The sequence below is a fragment of the Falco peregrinus genome, chromosome Z (assembly GCF_023634155.1).
Source record: "Falco peregrinus isolate bFalPer1 chromosome Z, bFalPer1.pri, whole genome shotgun sequence".
In the NCBI taxonomy this organism is placed as follows: Eukaryota; Metazoa; Chordata; class Aves; order Falconiformes; family Falconidae; genus Falco; species Falco peregrinus.
Window position 1 is genome coordinate 58,656,359 of NC_073739.1, and position 18,345 is coordinate 58,674,703.

General features: G+C 37.4%; 1 protein-coding gene across 2 annotated transcripts in view; it reads right to left on the bottom strand.

The window, feature by feature from the left end:
* The window catches only part of POC5 (POC5 centriolar protein), a 28,458-nt gene that overhangs the window by 1,259 nt on the left and 8,854 nt on the right, over positions 1 to 18,345 (bottom strand). Inside the window, exons 4-11 of one of the 2 annotated variants that reach the window (XM_055791072.1) lie at positions 12,408 to 12,592; positions 11,850 to 12,026; positions 9,112 to 9,216; positions 7,657 to 7,836; positions 6,369 to 6,531; positions 2,923 to 2,999; positions 2,037 to 2,150; positions 966 to 1,142 (exon numbers count right to left, since the gene is read on the bottom strand). In XM_055791072.1, the coding sequence (XP_055647047.1) occupies positions 966 to 1,142; positions 2,037 to 2,150; positions 2,923 to 2,999; positions 6,369 to 6,531; positions 7,657 to 7,836; positions 9,112 to 9,216; positions 11,850 to 12,026; positions 12,408 to 12,592 (1,178 nt within the window). Of the gene's footprint in view, positions 1 to 965; positions 1,143 to 2,036; positions 2,151 to 2,922; positions 3,042 to 6,368; positions 6,532 to 7,656; positions 7,837 to 9,111; positions 9,217 to 11,849; positions 12,027 to 12,407; positions 12,593 to 18,345 lie in introns of both variants that reach the window. The other variant, XM_055791071.1, reaches the window with a different exon arrangement.

An 18,345-nucleotide genomic window follows, 5' to 3' on the forward strand; every position in this document is an offset into this window, starting at 1 on the left:
ACCCCCTAAGGACATACAATTTAAATATGAATTTCTGCTTAGGAGCCCAAATTCTTGAAAGCTATGTGCAGCCTGTCACAGGGCTCTGACTCACCACAGGAAATGAGTGAAAGCAGAAATTCCTCACACAGACAGCTACCAGTAACTCCAGCTCAAATTAAAGGACCTGATGTAGGTCTGCTTGTTCCAGCAGTATCTCTGAAGAGAAACTGGACTTTCAGATAGCACAAACTCAGATCCTACTTTACAGGTTAAAATAGTGGGGAAAAAATTAATAAAAAAAAATAATCTTCAACTGTCCCATACACCTCCAGTTACAACCATTTTTTGCTCAGACTGGTCTAGACAATTGCTACACTTTTAGACCATGTAGGTCACTGTTTACAGTCTTCTTGTATGTTGCTTTCATACCTTATTAATGCACTTCCTTCAGTATTTTCTTCAGGATGAATGGGGGGACTAGGACTCAAAATACAACAGGCAGCAGGCTTGATGAAATTAATTGCCTCTGGACAAGGGTTTTACTTTCCCCAACCCCAATAATTTGCTACCCTCAGCCTGTCAGGCTAATTTATATCTCTGCCACCTCTGGTTCAGTCACTATTCCTGCTATACACCATGAAGCTTGTCTTTAAACTGTGGTTGCACAGTGATGACACCAAACACTGCTGTACCAGCTTCTCTTAAGAGGAAGACTTACGGAAGAGCTGGCCAAGAGAGAGACAGCCAAGACTACTATACCTATGAAATAATTACTACAGAAACAAGACAAATAGATTGAAGCGGCAATATTTACTTTCTCTCCTCACTAGCACTTTCTACCCAGCCCAAAGACAGTACTGTTATTTTAAACAGGCCTCAAGACTGAGCCTTGTGTAATACCTCTTCACGATGGCTGTTTTTCTTTAAACTACTACCAGATGTGCTGTAGTAAGAATACTGTTACAAACTTAACTCTGACTTACCTGAGTGACTGGATGATGTTTTTCAACAATGACAGAACTCACGGGTGGAACAACTCCCATCACTGCTAAACTACCACAAATTCTGGGTTTTTGTCCCATATCAGCTCGGCCTGTGATTCGAGCAGTGATTGTTCTTCCTGCTTTCTGTTGAGCAGATGTTATTACTTTTGCCGTGGGCTACAAATAAATTAAATATTAGTTGGTAAAAAGTTCTAAACATAGTATTTACAGTGGTTTAGATATGTCTGCTTAGATATGTCAGCCCTGTGCCAAAGTGGAACATGGAATGTTGCAGGTAATCCAGTTATGTTATACAGGACTGAACTGGCTCCATCTAGTTGCAATCTAGTTTATTCCACCTTTTTCCACATAAAGATGAGACAGCATTTCAAGCAAGCGACTTCTATCCTGAAGGGAGTATGGCTAATTTAACAAAAATCAAGCAGCATGGATAGCTTAGTTTTGCTCACTGGCTGCATACTTGAGTGACAGCTGCAGGCACTTCTGTCACCCTGGAAAGTCTTTCTAGCAATGACAGAGCAGATACAAAAAAGCTTCCATGCAGTAAAATGCTGAATCTTTTTCTGACAGCTGGTAGCAAACTGTATCAGATGGGAAAAAGAAAGGAGAGCAATGCAGAAGACAGCGGAGAAAAGTAAAAGGCCAGTTTAGTAACAAATACAGCAGAGGGGATGAGAGAGACATTTCAAACAGCAGGATGCTAAGGCAAAGCATATTCTTTCCAGAACAAAATGTTACCAAGTGAAACACCAATTGTTCCTGTTGCGCTACACGTTAAGTGTACGTGCACTCCTCTGTTCTTCATTTTGTCACACCTCCCCCTCCCCCTGCAAAAACAATTTAAAATTTTTCCTAACATAAATGGGTTTCTGTAACATTAATGAGCATTTGAAGCTAGTGTCTTCACACTGTGATGTAAACTCTATTGGCAGTTTCCTCAACTACATACTTGTTTTGCTCTGAAAAACATGGAAATAATGACACCCAAACTAATATTTGTTATAATTATGCCTTAAAATAAAAAAAAGAAAGTTAATTTTAGCATGTTACCAGTTTCTGAGTTGACACCACACCAGATGCTGCAGTTGTGCTAGTGACAATTACTGGAGAGTCAGAATCTAGCCTGGTCTGGTAAGTGCTTGCGTGACCCAGGTGGCTAGAAAACTGTGAATAAAACCAGAATTTACAAAGAATGAGAAAACTTTCTAGAAAACAGTTTTACTCTTCATATAGATACTCTTCTTTAGACTATTCCAATTACCCTTCTGAATGTACCTTCTTTGCAGATATTTTATGTCTAGTTTTACTGTTCTCTGGCTAATTTAAAAATACTTGTTTAAAAATTGTAGAAACATATGAATAACATTTGATAGTATCAGAATGGAAAATCAGGACAGCGGCAAGCACAGCTCCCCTGTTGTAACCTGTACTCTAGTGTGAAACTGGTTTACAGTGGCAATGTCTTCAGGATGACTCTAGGGCAGGTGCAGAACATCCAAGGTACCAGGCAATAATCTGGCTAAGTTGACACAACCAAGCCAGCTTTCTTCTTTTCAGACTATATTAAGCTCAGGGTTTGTTTGGTTTTTTTTGTTTTGTTTTTTTAAACCCAAAAACCTTCTAACAGCTTTTTTTCCAGAAAGAATCTTAAGAGAGAAAACTCTTCTTATACTGACCTTTTCTTCATTAGTTTAACACATTTTCACTAAAGTAAAAAGCAGAGCTTAATGAAAGCATAGTGAGACACAGCAGCTGTGCCTCAGTCACTTCACTTACACCATGCAGTCTGAACACGTCCATAGGTTTCTTTTTACACTTAGACTGTCTTAAAATTTCTTCAATTCACGGGCTACGGCATTTATTTTTATAAAGCTCCAACCAATGAAGTTCATTTTTGTCACCAGCAAACACAGTTCTGTTCCAGCTACGTGCTTACCATGTCTTCCAGCTGAAGAGTAGTTGCTGGTGGAGGTGGTGGTGATGGAGGATTATATTGCGAAGGAGGTAGCCTTCCTGCAACAATGGTACTGTTATCATTTCTCCTACTTCCTACATCTATTATTAGAAACACAAAGTAATGGGATCAGCACATAATCTAGCAAACCCTAAGGGGAAAAAAAAAAAAAAGAGATAAGCACAGTAACAGCTTTATTATTCCTTTGGGATTTCTGTATAGTCTAATTGAAAGGATCTGCCTGTTCTTTATAGGGGGTATGTTTGTGTACACACACACATATATATAAAAATATATATACACACATAAACATTCCTGTACTTGACCCTTCTTTTCAGATACTTGGAAATAATATTTTCCAAGGGGCTTGTTTCTGTGTTATGTCTCAAAATCCCTGTGGCACTTGTCACATACTTGTAGTGCAAAGAACTGCGGTTCTCTGTACTGCTTGACAATAGTAACTCCACTGTGCAAGAGCTGCTTTTACTCTACGGGACAAGATCCAGTTCAGGTGGAGAGCAGCAAAACACAGAAATGCCATACTGGACCTCTGCAAGGGTGTAAGATCCTTAAGGGGGCTCACTGTCAATAACGTAAAATGTTATTTTAACTTTCCTGAGAACGTACTGCGATTTCAAAGACACAGATCACGCTCAGCAGCACCTCCTCTCCATGTACAATAGCTGGACACTGGCCATATCCTGGCTGTAGGGCTGGGATGATCTCCAGGTGCCCTACAGCTCTCATCACCCCTGCATAAGCTGGGTAAGCCTGAGCTTGTGCAAAATCCATCCAGGATTTTTTTGTCTTGCTACGCAGACAGCCTGGGGATGTCACATCTGCAGACTAAAGCCCAGTTTCTTTTCCAAGCAGTTTCAGCCTTTTCCTTTTGAATACAAACTTCCTTAAAGGAAGCAGAGAGATATTCTTATTTATGTCCCTATTTCTGAAGCAGATGGTAGCAGTTCCAGGACAAGGGAACTTAGCTCATTCCAGGGACTAGAGAGACACCATGTGGTAGCTTGTTGTTTTTTCTCTTGAAGCATGCAGGGAAAATACAAGGAAGGTAGTTCAAGTCGGTGCATTTACTCAAAGATTTCAAGAGTGCCAGAAATATGCATTCTGTACATACGTATGTGTGTACACACACATTAAGCTTCAGCACAGACAGGACCAATGCATAGTTACATACCAATCAGATCTGATGTATGTTACTTAGAAAAGCAGTGTTAGGTTTTTTAAAGTAAAGTTACGAATTCTTGTGGCTTCAATGTTCCTTTAAATACATAAAGAGGTTAAAAATAATGTTAATATAATAATAGTTGTTAAAAAACAACCAACCATGTGTTAGTAAATCAGCCAGATAGATTTTAGACCATCAGCATTGGCTACAAATGTTACAGACCCATTAAGCTTGTGATACATGCACACTATAATACAGATTATAATGTAGGTTATTAAAGTATGTTATCTGTACATCGTATACACACTAAATGATTAAATGTACATTATAATAACTTTGTAAATCTGTAAAAAGGTCAAATTCTGCTTTTATTCCCAATGACAGTAGGTGGCACTGCAGTGTTCCTATAAACATGTAGTCGCTGACCGACTGGCACACGAAGTTCTAGAGATTACAAGACTAGAACAAATCACAATAAGCATCTAATCTGACGTTTGAAGTCCTCTGATGTCCTGATTGCTGTTCTGTTACACCTGAGGAAGAATGGTAATAAGCAGTTGTACAACCATATTAAATTATTACGTAATTCACTTCCTGAAATGCACCACCTGGCTGTAGCCAGAAATAGTGTGCCTGGGGCAGGGGAGAAGGTGGTATGAGAGGCAGTGGAAGAAGATGGCGAGCATGGGACCAAGAGCAACAGAGAATATGAGACGTTATGAAGCCTGATGAGGACTACACCGACCACAGAAAATTAAAAAAGCATGATGCTGGACACCCAAAAAGTTAGGTACTGCCACCCCAGTTGTCCAGCGTAGCCAAATCTCTAGGAACTGTGCCCGTGTAGTGTATAAGCTCCTGTCTCATGGTAACAATCAAGCAAAAACATTGGTCCGTGAGTCCCAGTGGTTGGTTACAGCAGCTCTAGAGCTCGGTTTTCTTCACTTCCTACCTACCTACCCTCCTCTTTGCAAGTTTACAGAAACAATGCATACCTATTTCACACCACTCGGTTACCCAACAGTATTAGGTACACCCATTGTCTGTTGTGTATTTTTGGAAAACAATAAACAAACAAATATAAGATAAAGCCTCAGAAGACAGTACTTCTTAATTTATAACAGTGAAAAATAAAAAGTAGTTGGGCAATGCTCTATAACTTTATTTCCAAACTCAGTATCTTGAAGACATCATTCATTTTTCACCTTCCCCAAATATCGATCATATTTTCACTTGCACACAGCTACCGCACTTAGCCAATGTCATATTCTAATTTCCTAAGTAACTGCACAAATACCATGTATGTTTAACAGGCTCAGACAGCTGCTCCGGTAAGTACCATCTTACACCTCTTACACCTTCTTCAGGTTTTTATCTCCTCTTCCTACCTACATTTTTGGGGAAGAATTACTCTGAAGTATTTCAGAAACTTCTCGTATAAGATTGTTAAGTTTAGCAGCTGAAGTTACTTTCCTAAGGCCATTAACAACTGCACCAGTACAGCTGGTTGTTAAGCCACCTGTACAGCTGTGCCACTCCTGCTGGCACAGCTGTTTTCTCTTTAATGTAGACTGCTGCACCAGCATGATTATGCTCCTACAGCTATAGACAGTCTCACCCCAATGGGGTTATTTCATTACGTCAGTAAGGGTGTGCAGCTCTTACCTGTGTAGCTGCACAAGTTTTATGAGTGTGCTGCTGATATAATTAGACTGGTGTTTCCTGTTCTGGCACAGAACTCCAACTAAATACAGAACCTGAGAGACTTACTTGCCCTTTTAGCCTTAAAAGGCAAGATTAAAAAAGACGACTCATTGCACACTGAGTAGAGGTGGGTTTTCCAGGATTTCCCCCTCACTTCCCCATAACCAGGGTGCTGACAAAATGCTGGGTAATCTTCCACAGCAACTTAAGAAGTTCACCATCCCCATCTTCCTTGTTCTGCCTTCAGCTGCAGGTTACCACCCTCCCAGCAAGGTGGGATGAAGAGAACATGTTCCATCTTCCAACTACAGCAGTACAAAATTCAGCATCAGAATATTCTCAACTTATTCAACAGGACTTTGTAAAGCAGTATTTGATAAACTCTGTATTGCCACAAGTCCTCATATTAAATTAAAAAAAAAAAAAAAAAAAAAAAAAAAGAGAGGGGGAGAATCATTCAAAACAAACAAAAACCCCCAAACCAAGAAAGCCAAGAAAACCCCACACAGACTACCAGGTTAGAGCTGCTTTTTATACTGACCAGGTTCTGTCCTGCTGTCCTTGCCCTGAAACATGGTCATTGCTTCCAGATTCAAAGCACACACACCACGCATAAAAGCTTTCTTCATGGTGTCTTCATACTGTTCTCTTTCACTGTGCAGTCGCAGAACCTCAGCTTTTGTCTGTTCCAAAGTAGCAGTTAGCTGCGAGAATAAGGAAACAGCCTCCTGTACTTCTGAATGCAAACTACAAACATATTCAAACTATGAACATACTCCTCAATTAGCTTCAAAAGTCACTTCCTATGTTTACAAAGATAATGCATTTTCACTTCAAAACGTCTGGTTCACCAGAGATGTGCAGCGACTTGTCATTTCTTTGTACCACCGCACATTTGTACTAGAGCAAACCAAGGACAAGAATGAATTCAAAAGAATTGTCAGAGCTACTTAACCAGCTAAGCAGAAATTTATCTGACAAGTTTTTGTCTTTAGACATCTGGCACAAGCTAGACTTCCGCAGGAACATGGATTGGCTCAACAGAGGAATAAGTGTTCCCAGAAAACTATTGAAGCATAGGGTGAATTGTCATCAGCAAACTCTTTCCTACCTACTGTAAAAAACTAAAAATGCTGAGAAAAGACACCAAGTTACCTTTGAAACTCACGGCTTACTGTTTTTTTTTTGCTGGTAAACCACATTGGTAAGCCTGTTGAAATTCTAGGTTTAATGTCTTGTTAAAATAGAGTGTCTTTACAATATATCTTTTAAAACTTTATTTACTGTGTATCAATTCGTATGTTGATAACTTCAACTTAAGCTCTGAAAATTCTTTAACAAGCTTATTTGGCAAGTTGAACGCAAAACTAAACTTAAATTCAGCCTTTAAGAGAACAGCTATTGAAGGAAAAAATATTGTACTCATCATGATCATTCATAGCAATAATGTTCTTCTATTTCCATTGTCTTCTTCAGTAAGACCTCAAAACGGATAGTCAATATTAACAGTGTGCTCTTAGTACACAAACACCACAAATGTTCCCTATTGTTGGGCAAATAGAGATTTGTCTCATTTCAGGAAGAGTCCTATTTACTTCACCTGTGCATGCAGATTAGCAACATTTTGTATCAGATGCAGGAAAAAAAGATTCCCATCTAGAAACCAGTGGAGATCTTAGATCTCCTCAGATCTTCTTGTGTACTTGGGAGCTCTGTTTTGCTGGGAAGCCCTCGTGTTTTACAAGTCTGCTGAGAAAGAGATACTTTGGAGGGATAGGGGGTGGGGAAGTGAAGGAGAGAAAGAATGAAAGACAGGAACCTTATTTTACCTCGGCAATTTTGGCTTCGTAATCATTGGTGAGCTGAACACAGACATCTTCTGCCCTTAACTGACAGGCTTTTGCTACTTTTTCTTTCCATTTTTCTTCACTAAGAGTGCGCCATGCTGCCCATACTTTCTTCATCAAACCTGTCCGGAATTGTCTGTCTGCTATTCTATTTGAATATTCCTTAGGAAGCAAATATAACAACAAGACATGCAAGTTCAGGTTTCTTAAAAATGTAAGTATTGAAGAGAGTGTGGATGATTGTTTTACAACTTATTACACAGATGACAGTAGGAACGCCTAAATGAGTTACACATGCTGTAGTGAAGTGGTATACAAACATAGCATCAGCAGCCCAATGTTTCTTCCTGCACGTGTCACAGAACATTACTATGGCTCGGTATGAGAAAGCATATTTGTGAACTCCTAGGTTAAAAATCCAGTGTTTTCACTCTTAGATTAATGACACTTAAACAACCACCTCACGTATATGGTGTAACCATGAATGTTTGAAGCAGTTAGGGTATGTGGCACATTTTGATTCACTGCAGGAACCATGTAAAACCTTCAGACACAAAGATTGCAGATGATTAGCATAAAATACCTACATTTGTAATAAATTTAGAATTCAAGATGCTTTAAAAAGGTCTTTAAGACAGTTCTATTATTCTACTCTATTTCAAAATAGTCACCAAACTATGTATTTCAGCATTGCATTAGTTTTTCAGAAATTAATTAGGAAAAATAAAAAGAGCCGAGTAAAAACAAGACTCCAAATTATTAGTAAATTCTAAGATGGGAGGGAAGGGAAAAAGCAAAGGCTATTCTTCTCTGCAAGTCAGCAGTTTTGGATAGAGTCAACACACCTGAGTCTACACAGGAATCTGGCTTCTCCTTTTTAACAGCTTGAAATGGGAAAGGTTTGCAGTCTTGATATGGGATTCTTCTTTTCCATCATACTTCACTGAGTAGACTGTTTATTGTTAGATGCCTGGCACAATACCCAACATTTTGTGTGCAGCTAGCTCTTAGCTACTTCAGGTTTTGGCAACATGAGAAAAGAGGGCAGCAGAAGTTTTATTGTGGAAGTGGCTTTTCCTCCCAAAATGATATTGTATCACACCACTGTTCAAATTATTTTGTTCAAATTTGTTTGAAATTTAGATACAGATTCCCTCGACACCTACTTCAAAACGCAGATACTGTATTTGTTGTGAGCTCATTTGCTGTGAGCTGATCACAGTAATTGGAGCAATCCAAGACAAACATAGGTTTGATTTCCCTCCCTGCCCCGCCCCGAGAGTATTCTGACAGCAGGGTTCTTTTTAGAATTGACATTGTCAAACATCAAAATAAAGACACTGTCATTTCTTCAAACTGTAACAGGAACTGCAGCAACTCTGACCCTTTTGAGTTCAGAGGTTTCATTCTCATTGCATTTTTATTTTGCGCACATACCTCTTGTTTGGTTTTAACATGTTGAATTCGCCACACTGAAAACCTTCTCATCAACTCTGTTCTCTCCTTTTGCCTCTCTAATGCTTGGGTCAAGTTATTAATTACCTGCAAAAATATTAGTTAACATTTTTTAATAGCTATGATCTTTGTAAGGTCAAACAGAATATACTTTATGCATCAGTTATTTTTCACTTAAAGTATTTGCTTTTTACAGATGCTTTCTACTGAATCTTCTCCTTACTCTAGCATGCAGGAAACAATAATCAGAATTAAAATCAGAAGTAAAATTCCTGTGGCTTCAACACTCAGAATGTGTCACTTAAACACTTCTACTGTATAGTTTAAGGAAAAGTTCAGCTGAACTGTTATTTCATCCTACATCTGCAGGCTTCTGTGCTACTTCCTCATAATTAAATGTCATTGTAGCACAAGGTCAGAAGAATCACTTATTTCAAAGACAATTTTGGTCAATCAGGAACGTTTATATTAAGTTTGTTTTAGTGCATTATTAATTAATTGAAGTGTAAAGAAATTATTTATCTGCAGAAAGCTTGTTCAACCATCTGAACATAATAAACAAGGTAAAGAGTTGCTAAGAACTAGAAAAAACTGGTTAAGAATTGTTATTCTCTTTAAAAGTTCTCATGAAAGGTATCATATAGGCCTACAGCAATCAAACCATTTGAGAGGCAAGATGGTCTACTGGACAGAGAATGCAACTAAGTACTTTTACCACCAATCTCTAAATATGCTTTAATTAGTATACAGAAACAGCTGAGGTTCCCTGATTAGAAATTAGTCCAGGTGTGATGCAAATTTAATACACAAATCACTGAGTAGTTCTCTATTTTTGCCTGACTTCTTCAGCTAGACTCTGCCACCACTAATGTCTGAGCAACTTCAATGGCCAACAGTGACCGATCTCGGGACTTTCAGGAATGATGTCAAGTTACTTTAACTACTGCATTAGAATTGTGAAGAACAATATTCTGTGATGTTATATACTATCATATCTTAATATATTTTATGGCATATGTTACATGCAATACATTTTGAACATATATCAATTAAATGAACGATACTTAAAATCTACCCTTAAATCAACAAAGTTATCTAGCAAATAATAAATATCTCATATTTTCTTCAGTACAGACTTTCACACAACTTGTTTCAGTCCATCTTCTGCATGTTTAATGAAATATTACTGGGCAAAAACTTAGTTTAACATGTTCGAATTCAAGAAACAAATAAATGCTGCTCTGATGTATTTAAAGTAATTTAAAGATAATCCACCTGTAAATTTTTAAGAATGAGCTCTTCCTAATACTATACTTTAATCTAGTATAAGCTACTTTGTTTAAATATGACTCGTCTTAACTTTTCAGTTCCAGAATTGAATAGTCTCAGCTATATAAGTAACAACAAATACATCTAAAATTAGAAGTAAATTTGCATAAATATCAACTAATCAATAAGCAAATAGAAAGCAAAGGAATACAATAAATTACTTCTGTTGCAAGTGTCATATACTAATATAAAACATCAACAACTGTTGATACACACTAGAAGTCTCAGCCTAAATCATCATTTGTTAATTAGTATATTTTTGCCACTAAAAAGCGTTGGTGAGATTTACAAAGCGAAAACAAGAATCCGCAGTATTTGTAATATTTGTGAGGCTGATAGATATTGTCTTATGCCCTTGTCAGAACACAGCAGTTCTGGTAAATACAGTGATACATGGAAGCACTGACACCTCCCGTTAGGGTGGTGGCAACAATAATTTTCTACTGAAAACAATTTCTCTTAGAAACAGAACTATAAAATTTAACAAAGAAACAATTTCTTTGGTAGCAGGAAAAAAAAATACTGCTTTCCAAGTATCATCGAGAATTATGGCACATTAAACGTAAGTGTCATACAATGATATCCAACAGAATCTGGTATGTTTGAATGATGTATGCTGAAATAACAATGGCTCTGCACATACTTATTTAGATAAATGATATTATACTAATCCTGTTTTTGTAATGTTACAGTATTTATATTTGCTTGGTCTGTAAGATTAGACTGTTTTCTAAATGGATACAGAACATCATCTTCCCCCGTATTTTAACTACTTCAATGGATGTTTTTTTAAAGAAGGTGGTAAATGGGAATTAAAACCCAAATTCCATTAAGTGTCCTAAAGTACAAGTTCAAAAAAATCAGGATTGCAATAAGAAGATTAAATTACATTATGTGATCATAGGGCTGCCAAAACTTTATATCATCTCGTAATTCCAGTTAATTTTGCAGTTGTTGATATTGCTGATAGCAGAAAAGCTTAACTCAAGAGACTCCAAAGGTACAATCTTAAGAATTCTTACAAATGTACAATTCACAAGAACCCCAAAGTAGAGACCTTTAGGAGACTGCTGCCCATTTAAAATTAAAGAAAACCAATCCAATCATTGAAAAATTAAAGGCTTTTAAAGTGTAAAAGCTAATGGATTCATCTAAGCCTGTGTGATCTTCGTGAAATAAATAAGGAACAAGAGAGCCTAGATTTAAGAATCAAACAATGCAAAATATATACACGCAGCATGTTAAGTTTCCATTTTAAGTATGGAGAACGTAATTAGCAGCATTGATACTTCTACTATACAATCTAAGTACATAAGAGATGCACCCAAAAATTCAGTGTGGATACTTTTAGAAAAGACAGTAACTGTTGAATTATGAAATTGAATTACTACCTCATCTTTCCTTCCAATAGATATTTCATAAGTACGTAGCAACTCCTTCATGTTTTCCATCTCATTGCTCAACTGTCTCACGTGTGCAGCATGTTTCTCTTTTTCTTGCCTCATTTGAAGCTTGTGATGTTCAATCACACTAAGCTTCCATTTTCTCAATTCAGTCAGAACGTTTGTCTGAAAAGTTAAAGAGGTGACAGTAGTGCAATGATTAAAATTATTTTCTGCTCCCTAATCTTTTAATCTTAAAACACATAGCAATTAAGGAGACATGAATATTTACAGTGATGCCTCCATTACACAGGCTGTTTATAAATATTACTGGACATAATGCACTATTGAATAACTGATAATAACTGAACTTCCCTAATGGAGAAAGTTACTCCAAAATTCTTGAAACAAGATGTTGTAGTGCTTATACACAATAGACAACAACAATCAAAAACAAAACCACCACTTCCCAGTGCAATCACACTCAACTTTTGCAGCACTCTCACTTACTCTACAACACACTGATGTCTGTATATGATATTTAAGGATTCCACACAAAATAAATACCTTAAGACTTCCACTCCAGTAATCGAGTATGTTTTCTATTTCAGTTACTTTTTCATCAGGTAAATTCAATTCAGTCACTATGATTTCGTTGATTTCTCTTGGACCACACGTGGACTCTTGTGGAGAAGCCTCTTCTGAAATAACTGTGCTAAGTCGGTCCATATTGGCCTCAGAAAGCTCTTTCACTGATATTAAGACCAAAAATGAAACAGGCAATAAGGATTGATACTGTGGACAGGGTAACTGGTCTGTATTCTGGATGGAAGTTAAAACCTGGATAGAAGCCAGGTATTAAAATAACAAACAAAGAAACAAACGAACTCCCCCATCAAAATCTTAAAATATTTCTGCCATCAGAAACCTCCCTTCCCCAAGTAAAACAAACAACCCAATTCAAATATATGTTTCAAAGATATACGTATATTTAAACCAACAGTCTTATCGTAAACAGTCAAATCAAAACTACCTGCCCCCTTAAAGAACAGAACCTTTTAATTTAATTTTGTTTTAAAGAGGATGATTACAGCAAGTACCAAAAAAACCCCTAGCATTGCCAGAAACAAAAAGTATCTCTCTTATGTCGATTAACATCTCCAGTCAAAAACGTAAAAACTTTTGCCATTTTCCTTAATGAGACTGTAAACTCCTAAGGCCAGGGGCCTGTTTGCAAGATACAAAGTAAAAAACAGAACAAAATGTTGACAGCAGTGATACCAGAAGTTTAATGTATAACCTTAGTATAAGTATAACCTTATTATAATTATTAGATTGTAATCGAGAAGTCCCTGTGTTAGTATAATTATTAGATTGTAATTGAGAAGATCTAGTATTGTACGGATGAGATTTATGATCCAACTTGAAAAGAAAAATATAGGATGAAAGAAAAGAACTGATTGAATCTCATGGAAACTTAGTAGGTTTTGCCAAGAAACATCATAAAAGGACCAACATAACCGGGTCATGGAGTGTTTAGGAGCCAACAGTGTCTCAGTCGTCACAACAAAACTATGCATGTGCAAAAGAAGGAGGGACTAATGTAAATGAATTCCAGGAAATAATCAAATATGTCTGGATTTTGGGGAAATGTAATGCATATGTATGATTATACAGAATAAAAGCGACATATATTTTAGGACAAGGTGAGCACGTTAGGAGGAGATATCTCCCGTGTTCCTGGTGCTGTAATAAAGAATGCTGCTTTCTGAACTTCAAAACAAGTCTCAGAAAGTTCATTCAACTGATCTTTCAGTAGCAATGTAACCAGTAAAACCAGGATATTAAAATAGACTGACAACTGTCATAGTCTGACATCATAGTTACAAGTTCATCACTCCCTTCCCCTTAATCCTATGTACAGATTATCTTAACTCTGCTTGCAGTTTTCTCATTTATCATAGGATGTACCTTCACTGAATCCACCAAGTGTATTTGTTATATGTTTCTATGATCATCTATGTCATTTATCTTGGCCTTTCAGATAGGCCATAATTTTCCAGTTGTATACATATTAATTTCATTCTTACTCCTACTGCTCTCCTGTCACCTCTGTCCCTTCCGCTGTACTACATGATGCATTCAGCTACAGTGCACTCAGGCACCAAGGACATGGAACCATTTGGATATGATAAAGTATAAAAATGTACTTCATTAAATAATTCTGAAATACATTTATTCTGACAAATACCTAGACTGTATTCTTGTTTATAGTAGAGGTAAAGAAATAAGTCATTTTTCCATATGTTTGTTATCCCAATACTATCATTTGGGATTTTTTCTGAGTTCTTCTAGTACCTGACTTTTTCTGCTTTTATTAAGTAAATATGCTCTGACAGACTGTTCTCACGCATGATCTGCTATCAGTGGTCAAAGCTGACGGTAGAAATTTGTTAAAATGTATAGTTTTTAAAAAGTCTTCTCAGAAGTTTTAATGAATCAATACTGAGGGCTGGTAGCCTGAAGAGAAGGAATTTTCCCACTGTTTGGATACGAGTCATCTTTAGACATCTTTGTACAAATTATTTACTGCTCCAGTCTTACTCATTTTCCAATTTAATCAACTGAACAAGAACAGGAAATTAAGTTTTAGGTTTCAAAGTTAAAAAGCATTTGGACACTGAATCAAACAGTACAGCATGCTTCATTTCAATTATTTTTCTTACTTGACTGAAAGCTTTTAGTGAAGGTATTATATATCATTAAATTAACTGCAATGAATACCAGCAATTAAGACTTCTACCATCATAGTGGAAACATTCAATTCAGTTTCAAAAACCTGAGGAGGAAGTAAAAATGCCAAACAAGAGAATACTTCACAAACAGAACTTCATTTCAAAAGGCATAACGTGGCATTGGAAACTTGGTTGGTCTCAATACTAACATCACATGGAGAAGGCGAAAAAACACTGCAAGCTTGAGAAGCTCTGCAGAAGATTAAACTTTTGTTTCACAAATGTATAGAACACTACCCTAATAATTTATCGTTTTGTTATTTTAACATAGCAACAGCATGAGAGCCAGACAAGGAAAGGGCAAATGTCAAAGAACCTGATACTTAGTATGAACATGAAGCAATGCCAAAAGAATGGAGCTAAACAAAAAAATTAACAGCCTTCAGCAACAACCTATTGATCTATCCTATCTAATCAGCATCAGAGGTAGAGGACTGAACCTGAACTTGACTACTTTCTCACTGTTCAACTGAAGTCTTACTATTAGTATCATGGAAAAAAACCCAAATATGCAATCACCCTTGCTCAGTACTAGAGGTTATATAGAAGAGTTGGACAGATTTTCATTGAAATAACCTTCTTTTTACAAATTGTTTTAAGCTCTGTCTCAAAGAAATATAAGACTTCTGTTTCCTAGACTGACAGGACATAGAGACATTTTGAACATAAACCTATGTTTTGACACAGCAGCAAAGCACCAGAAGTTTAAAGCGTGTAATTAATAAAGCATGATGGGGCCATATAAACTTTCTTGCCTCAGCCTCTGAGATGATTAAAAGCACCTTCTTTACTGTTTTTAACCAATGTTTTCATTTTGAAAATACAAGACAAGTTGTACTTTGCAAAGTGGTGCCCTTTGCAAAGATAATAAACACCTGAGCATATGTAACTGAGGGGAACGTGTGGCTTCTTGTAATGAGCAATACATAAAACTGTGATGCCAAATTTTGTCACCATCAAGTATAAGCGCATTTCTTTCCTGTGTTACATGCTAATTACCTACAGCTTGCAAATGACTATTCTTATCTGGTAATACCAAGCACAGTAAAAGATAATTTTGTTCAAATATTTCAAAAGAAACAATCAAGGGAATGGAAATTTGTCCTTTCACTTCTATTGCATACTTTTAGACAGCAAAAAGGAATAAACACGTCATAGGCTACACTATTGGCCCCAGAGAGGGGAGGGGTATGGGGAAGAAAAGTACAACCCCTCTCACTAAGAGAGAGACAGCAGACAGTGCTGGCTAAGATCTTCTCTTCAGACAAATATGGTTGAAAATAGAGTATACAGACAACAACCAAAAAAAAAGTGCACAAGTCTAGTGTTTTGATTCTGATCTGCTTTTGTATAAGCACAGTAACACACATCACAAATACTCCCTTACAAAACAATGTTCCACTCAAACTGGAGACAAAATTCTATGCAGAGAGCACACTGGGGACAACACCTGAACTAGAATTTGCTCTGTAATATAATTCCACATAGCTGGATTTAAAATTTTCCACTTTTAAGTGGAAGTTCTCTTTTAAGAACTACTCGGGCTGAGAAACGTTCCCAGCAGCTGACCTGAACCGCTTGCGATTCAAGAGATTTGCAAGTGTATTTGAATCCTTGCAATCTGATAGTGCAATTGATCAACTGCCTGCTACAATGGAGGAAGATTCAGAGGGGATGAGCCCTATGCTCTTGAAGTTCAGGGAAGAATACAGGGAGTGACCAGAGCTGTCGTAAAGAAAGCTGCACTTACCTGAACACAGGGAGGGGCAGAGACTGGCCTTTGTTTTTCATTAAAAGGCCGCACCAGCTGAGTAGATCAACTGGTTGTGTAAGTGGCCTTAGTGAATCAAGAAGTGTGAATGCATCCTGTGCTAGCCAGACAAGCATGCGGAAAGTGTTGGCTCAACCCAACACAGTAAAAAACCTGAGCAACCAGCAAAATGAACTTTCAACTGAGGTGCGGGCTTGAGCTGGCTTTAACCCACATAGTCCTTCCTGGCAACCAGGGACACCCTAAGTCATGATGGTTCTCGTATAGACCAGTAACAGGAACCACGTTGTACTGTGATCTTACTGTCGATTACAATTACTCTATCATGCTCTGACTGTTCACTCAGGTCCTGCTCAGATTTTGGCTAACGCACAGCTCAAGCTAAGGCTTGGTGTATCCTGGGAGCAGTGCTATTAGGTCAAGGCAAGAGCAGTGTGTAGGCGGGACATGATGGACAGAAGGGCTAAAGGTCACTACGCAGCCATTATCACCTGCAGCTTGCTGTCTCCTGCCACCCTAATCCTTGCACAGGGACTGTCTGACAGTTCCTTCAGAACAGAAATAGCACAGATCAAACTTCCAAGCTGGAAGGTATAAATAAGTCAGCTTACACAAAAAGCTTTTGAAATGTATCCAGCAGCAGCCAGACTGCCAAGATTTCTGTGCTTTCCGCTGTGATACAGGGGAGTCCTGCACTGTGATGGGGAAGGAAGGATGAGCACTCCCTCTGTCAGCTAGGCAATTCTGCTCATAGGGGCATGAGCTATCAGTTGCAAGTTAGGATTGGAGAACTTGTGAGTTAAAAACTTCATGAATTAAGGGATGAATTAGTGAACTTGAATTCGTTAGACTGGTCTGTACAAATGGGATTGAGCCCATGTTCGATGTGTTTGTTTTCCTTCCTACTGAGCTCAGAAAATAAAGTTTAATTCATGGAGTATGCTGACCTGTTAATTTGAGAGATCCAAACAGACCATGACAGGTGCTTGTATTGCAATTTCAATATATTGCTGTATCACTCTGCTAAACCAAAATCCCATTTAACAGGAAATATTCAGACAAGTAAACTGGTACCAGAAGACGAAACCCTTCTCATGAGCATATCTAAAGGAACCTAGTCAGACAGTATTGGACTCCTGACAGTAACCACACAATGCTCTTCGGTTGTGGGAATCACAGACAGCTTAAACATTACCTTTAGCTGAATCTACCAGACTGCAATTTTTGGTACCTCAACCTGATATAACAGATAAGGATTTTTTATTCTTCCAATCAAAAAATTTTGTATCATAATTTTTTAAAGCCCAAGCAATTGTTCTCACTGTAGGAGTTGCAGGAATACTTATAACTGTTGTGGAATTTTTCCTACTATGTTTGACTGTTTGAGAATAATTCCATAGTTCAAAATACCAGCGGCTTCTATTGATCTGATTCTTATGCAGCTTGGTACAATTCCCACACAGAACATAACTACACTAGATCAAGTTAATAAAGTTCAATATGTAATACCAAAATGCAAAGGCTGCACTTCAAACTTTTCTGTTGAGAAAAGTTTTTCTAACATCATTCACACTCTTAACTCCAGATCTACTTCCATTACAGAGTATTTTCTCTCTCCAAACTTCCATTCTCATGATTTCAGTGAACTCAGAATCATACCTTCTAAATTTCTTATGGCAGTCTGATATTCAGAATAACCACCACCCTAATTCTGCATGAAAAGAAGTTATGGATATGATGTCCTTAAGGACTAAGATTCTCCATTAGTTTATAAAAATGATAAAACATTTCTCCTTATGGCATACTGGAAGTAGAGGATTAGTTTGGGTGTCTGAACATACCAAAACTCCACTGCACAGACTCACTGCGGAAGGATACAGAGCATAACCAATACTACCTCCCTCACTTTAATCACATTCCTTATTTTAAGAACCCGTTT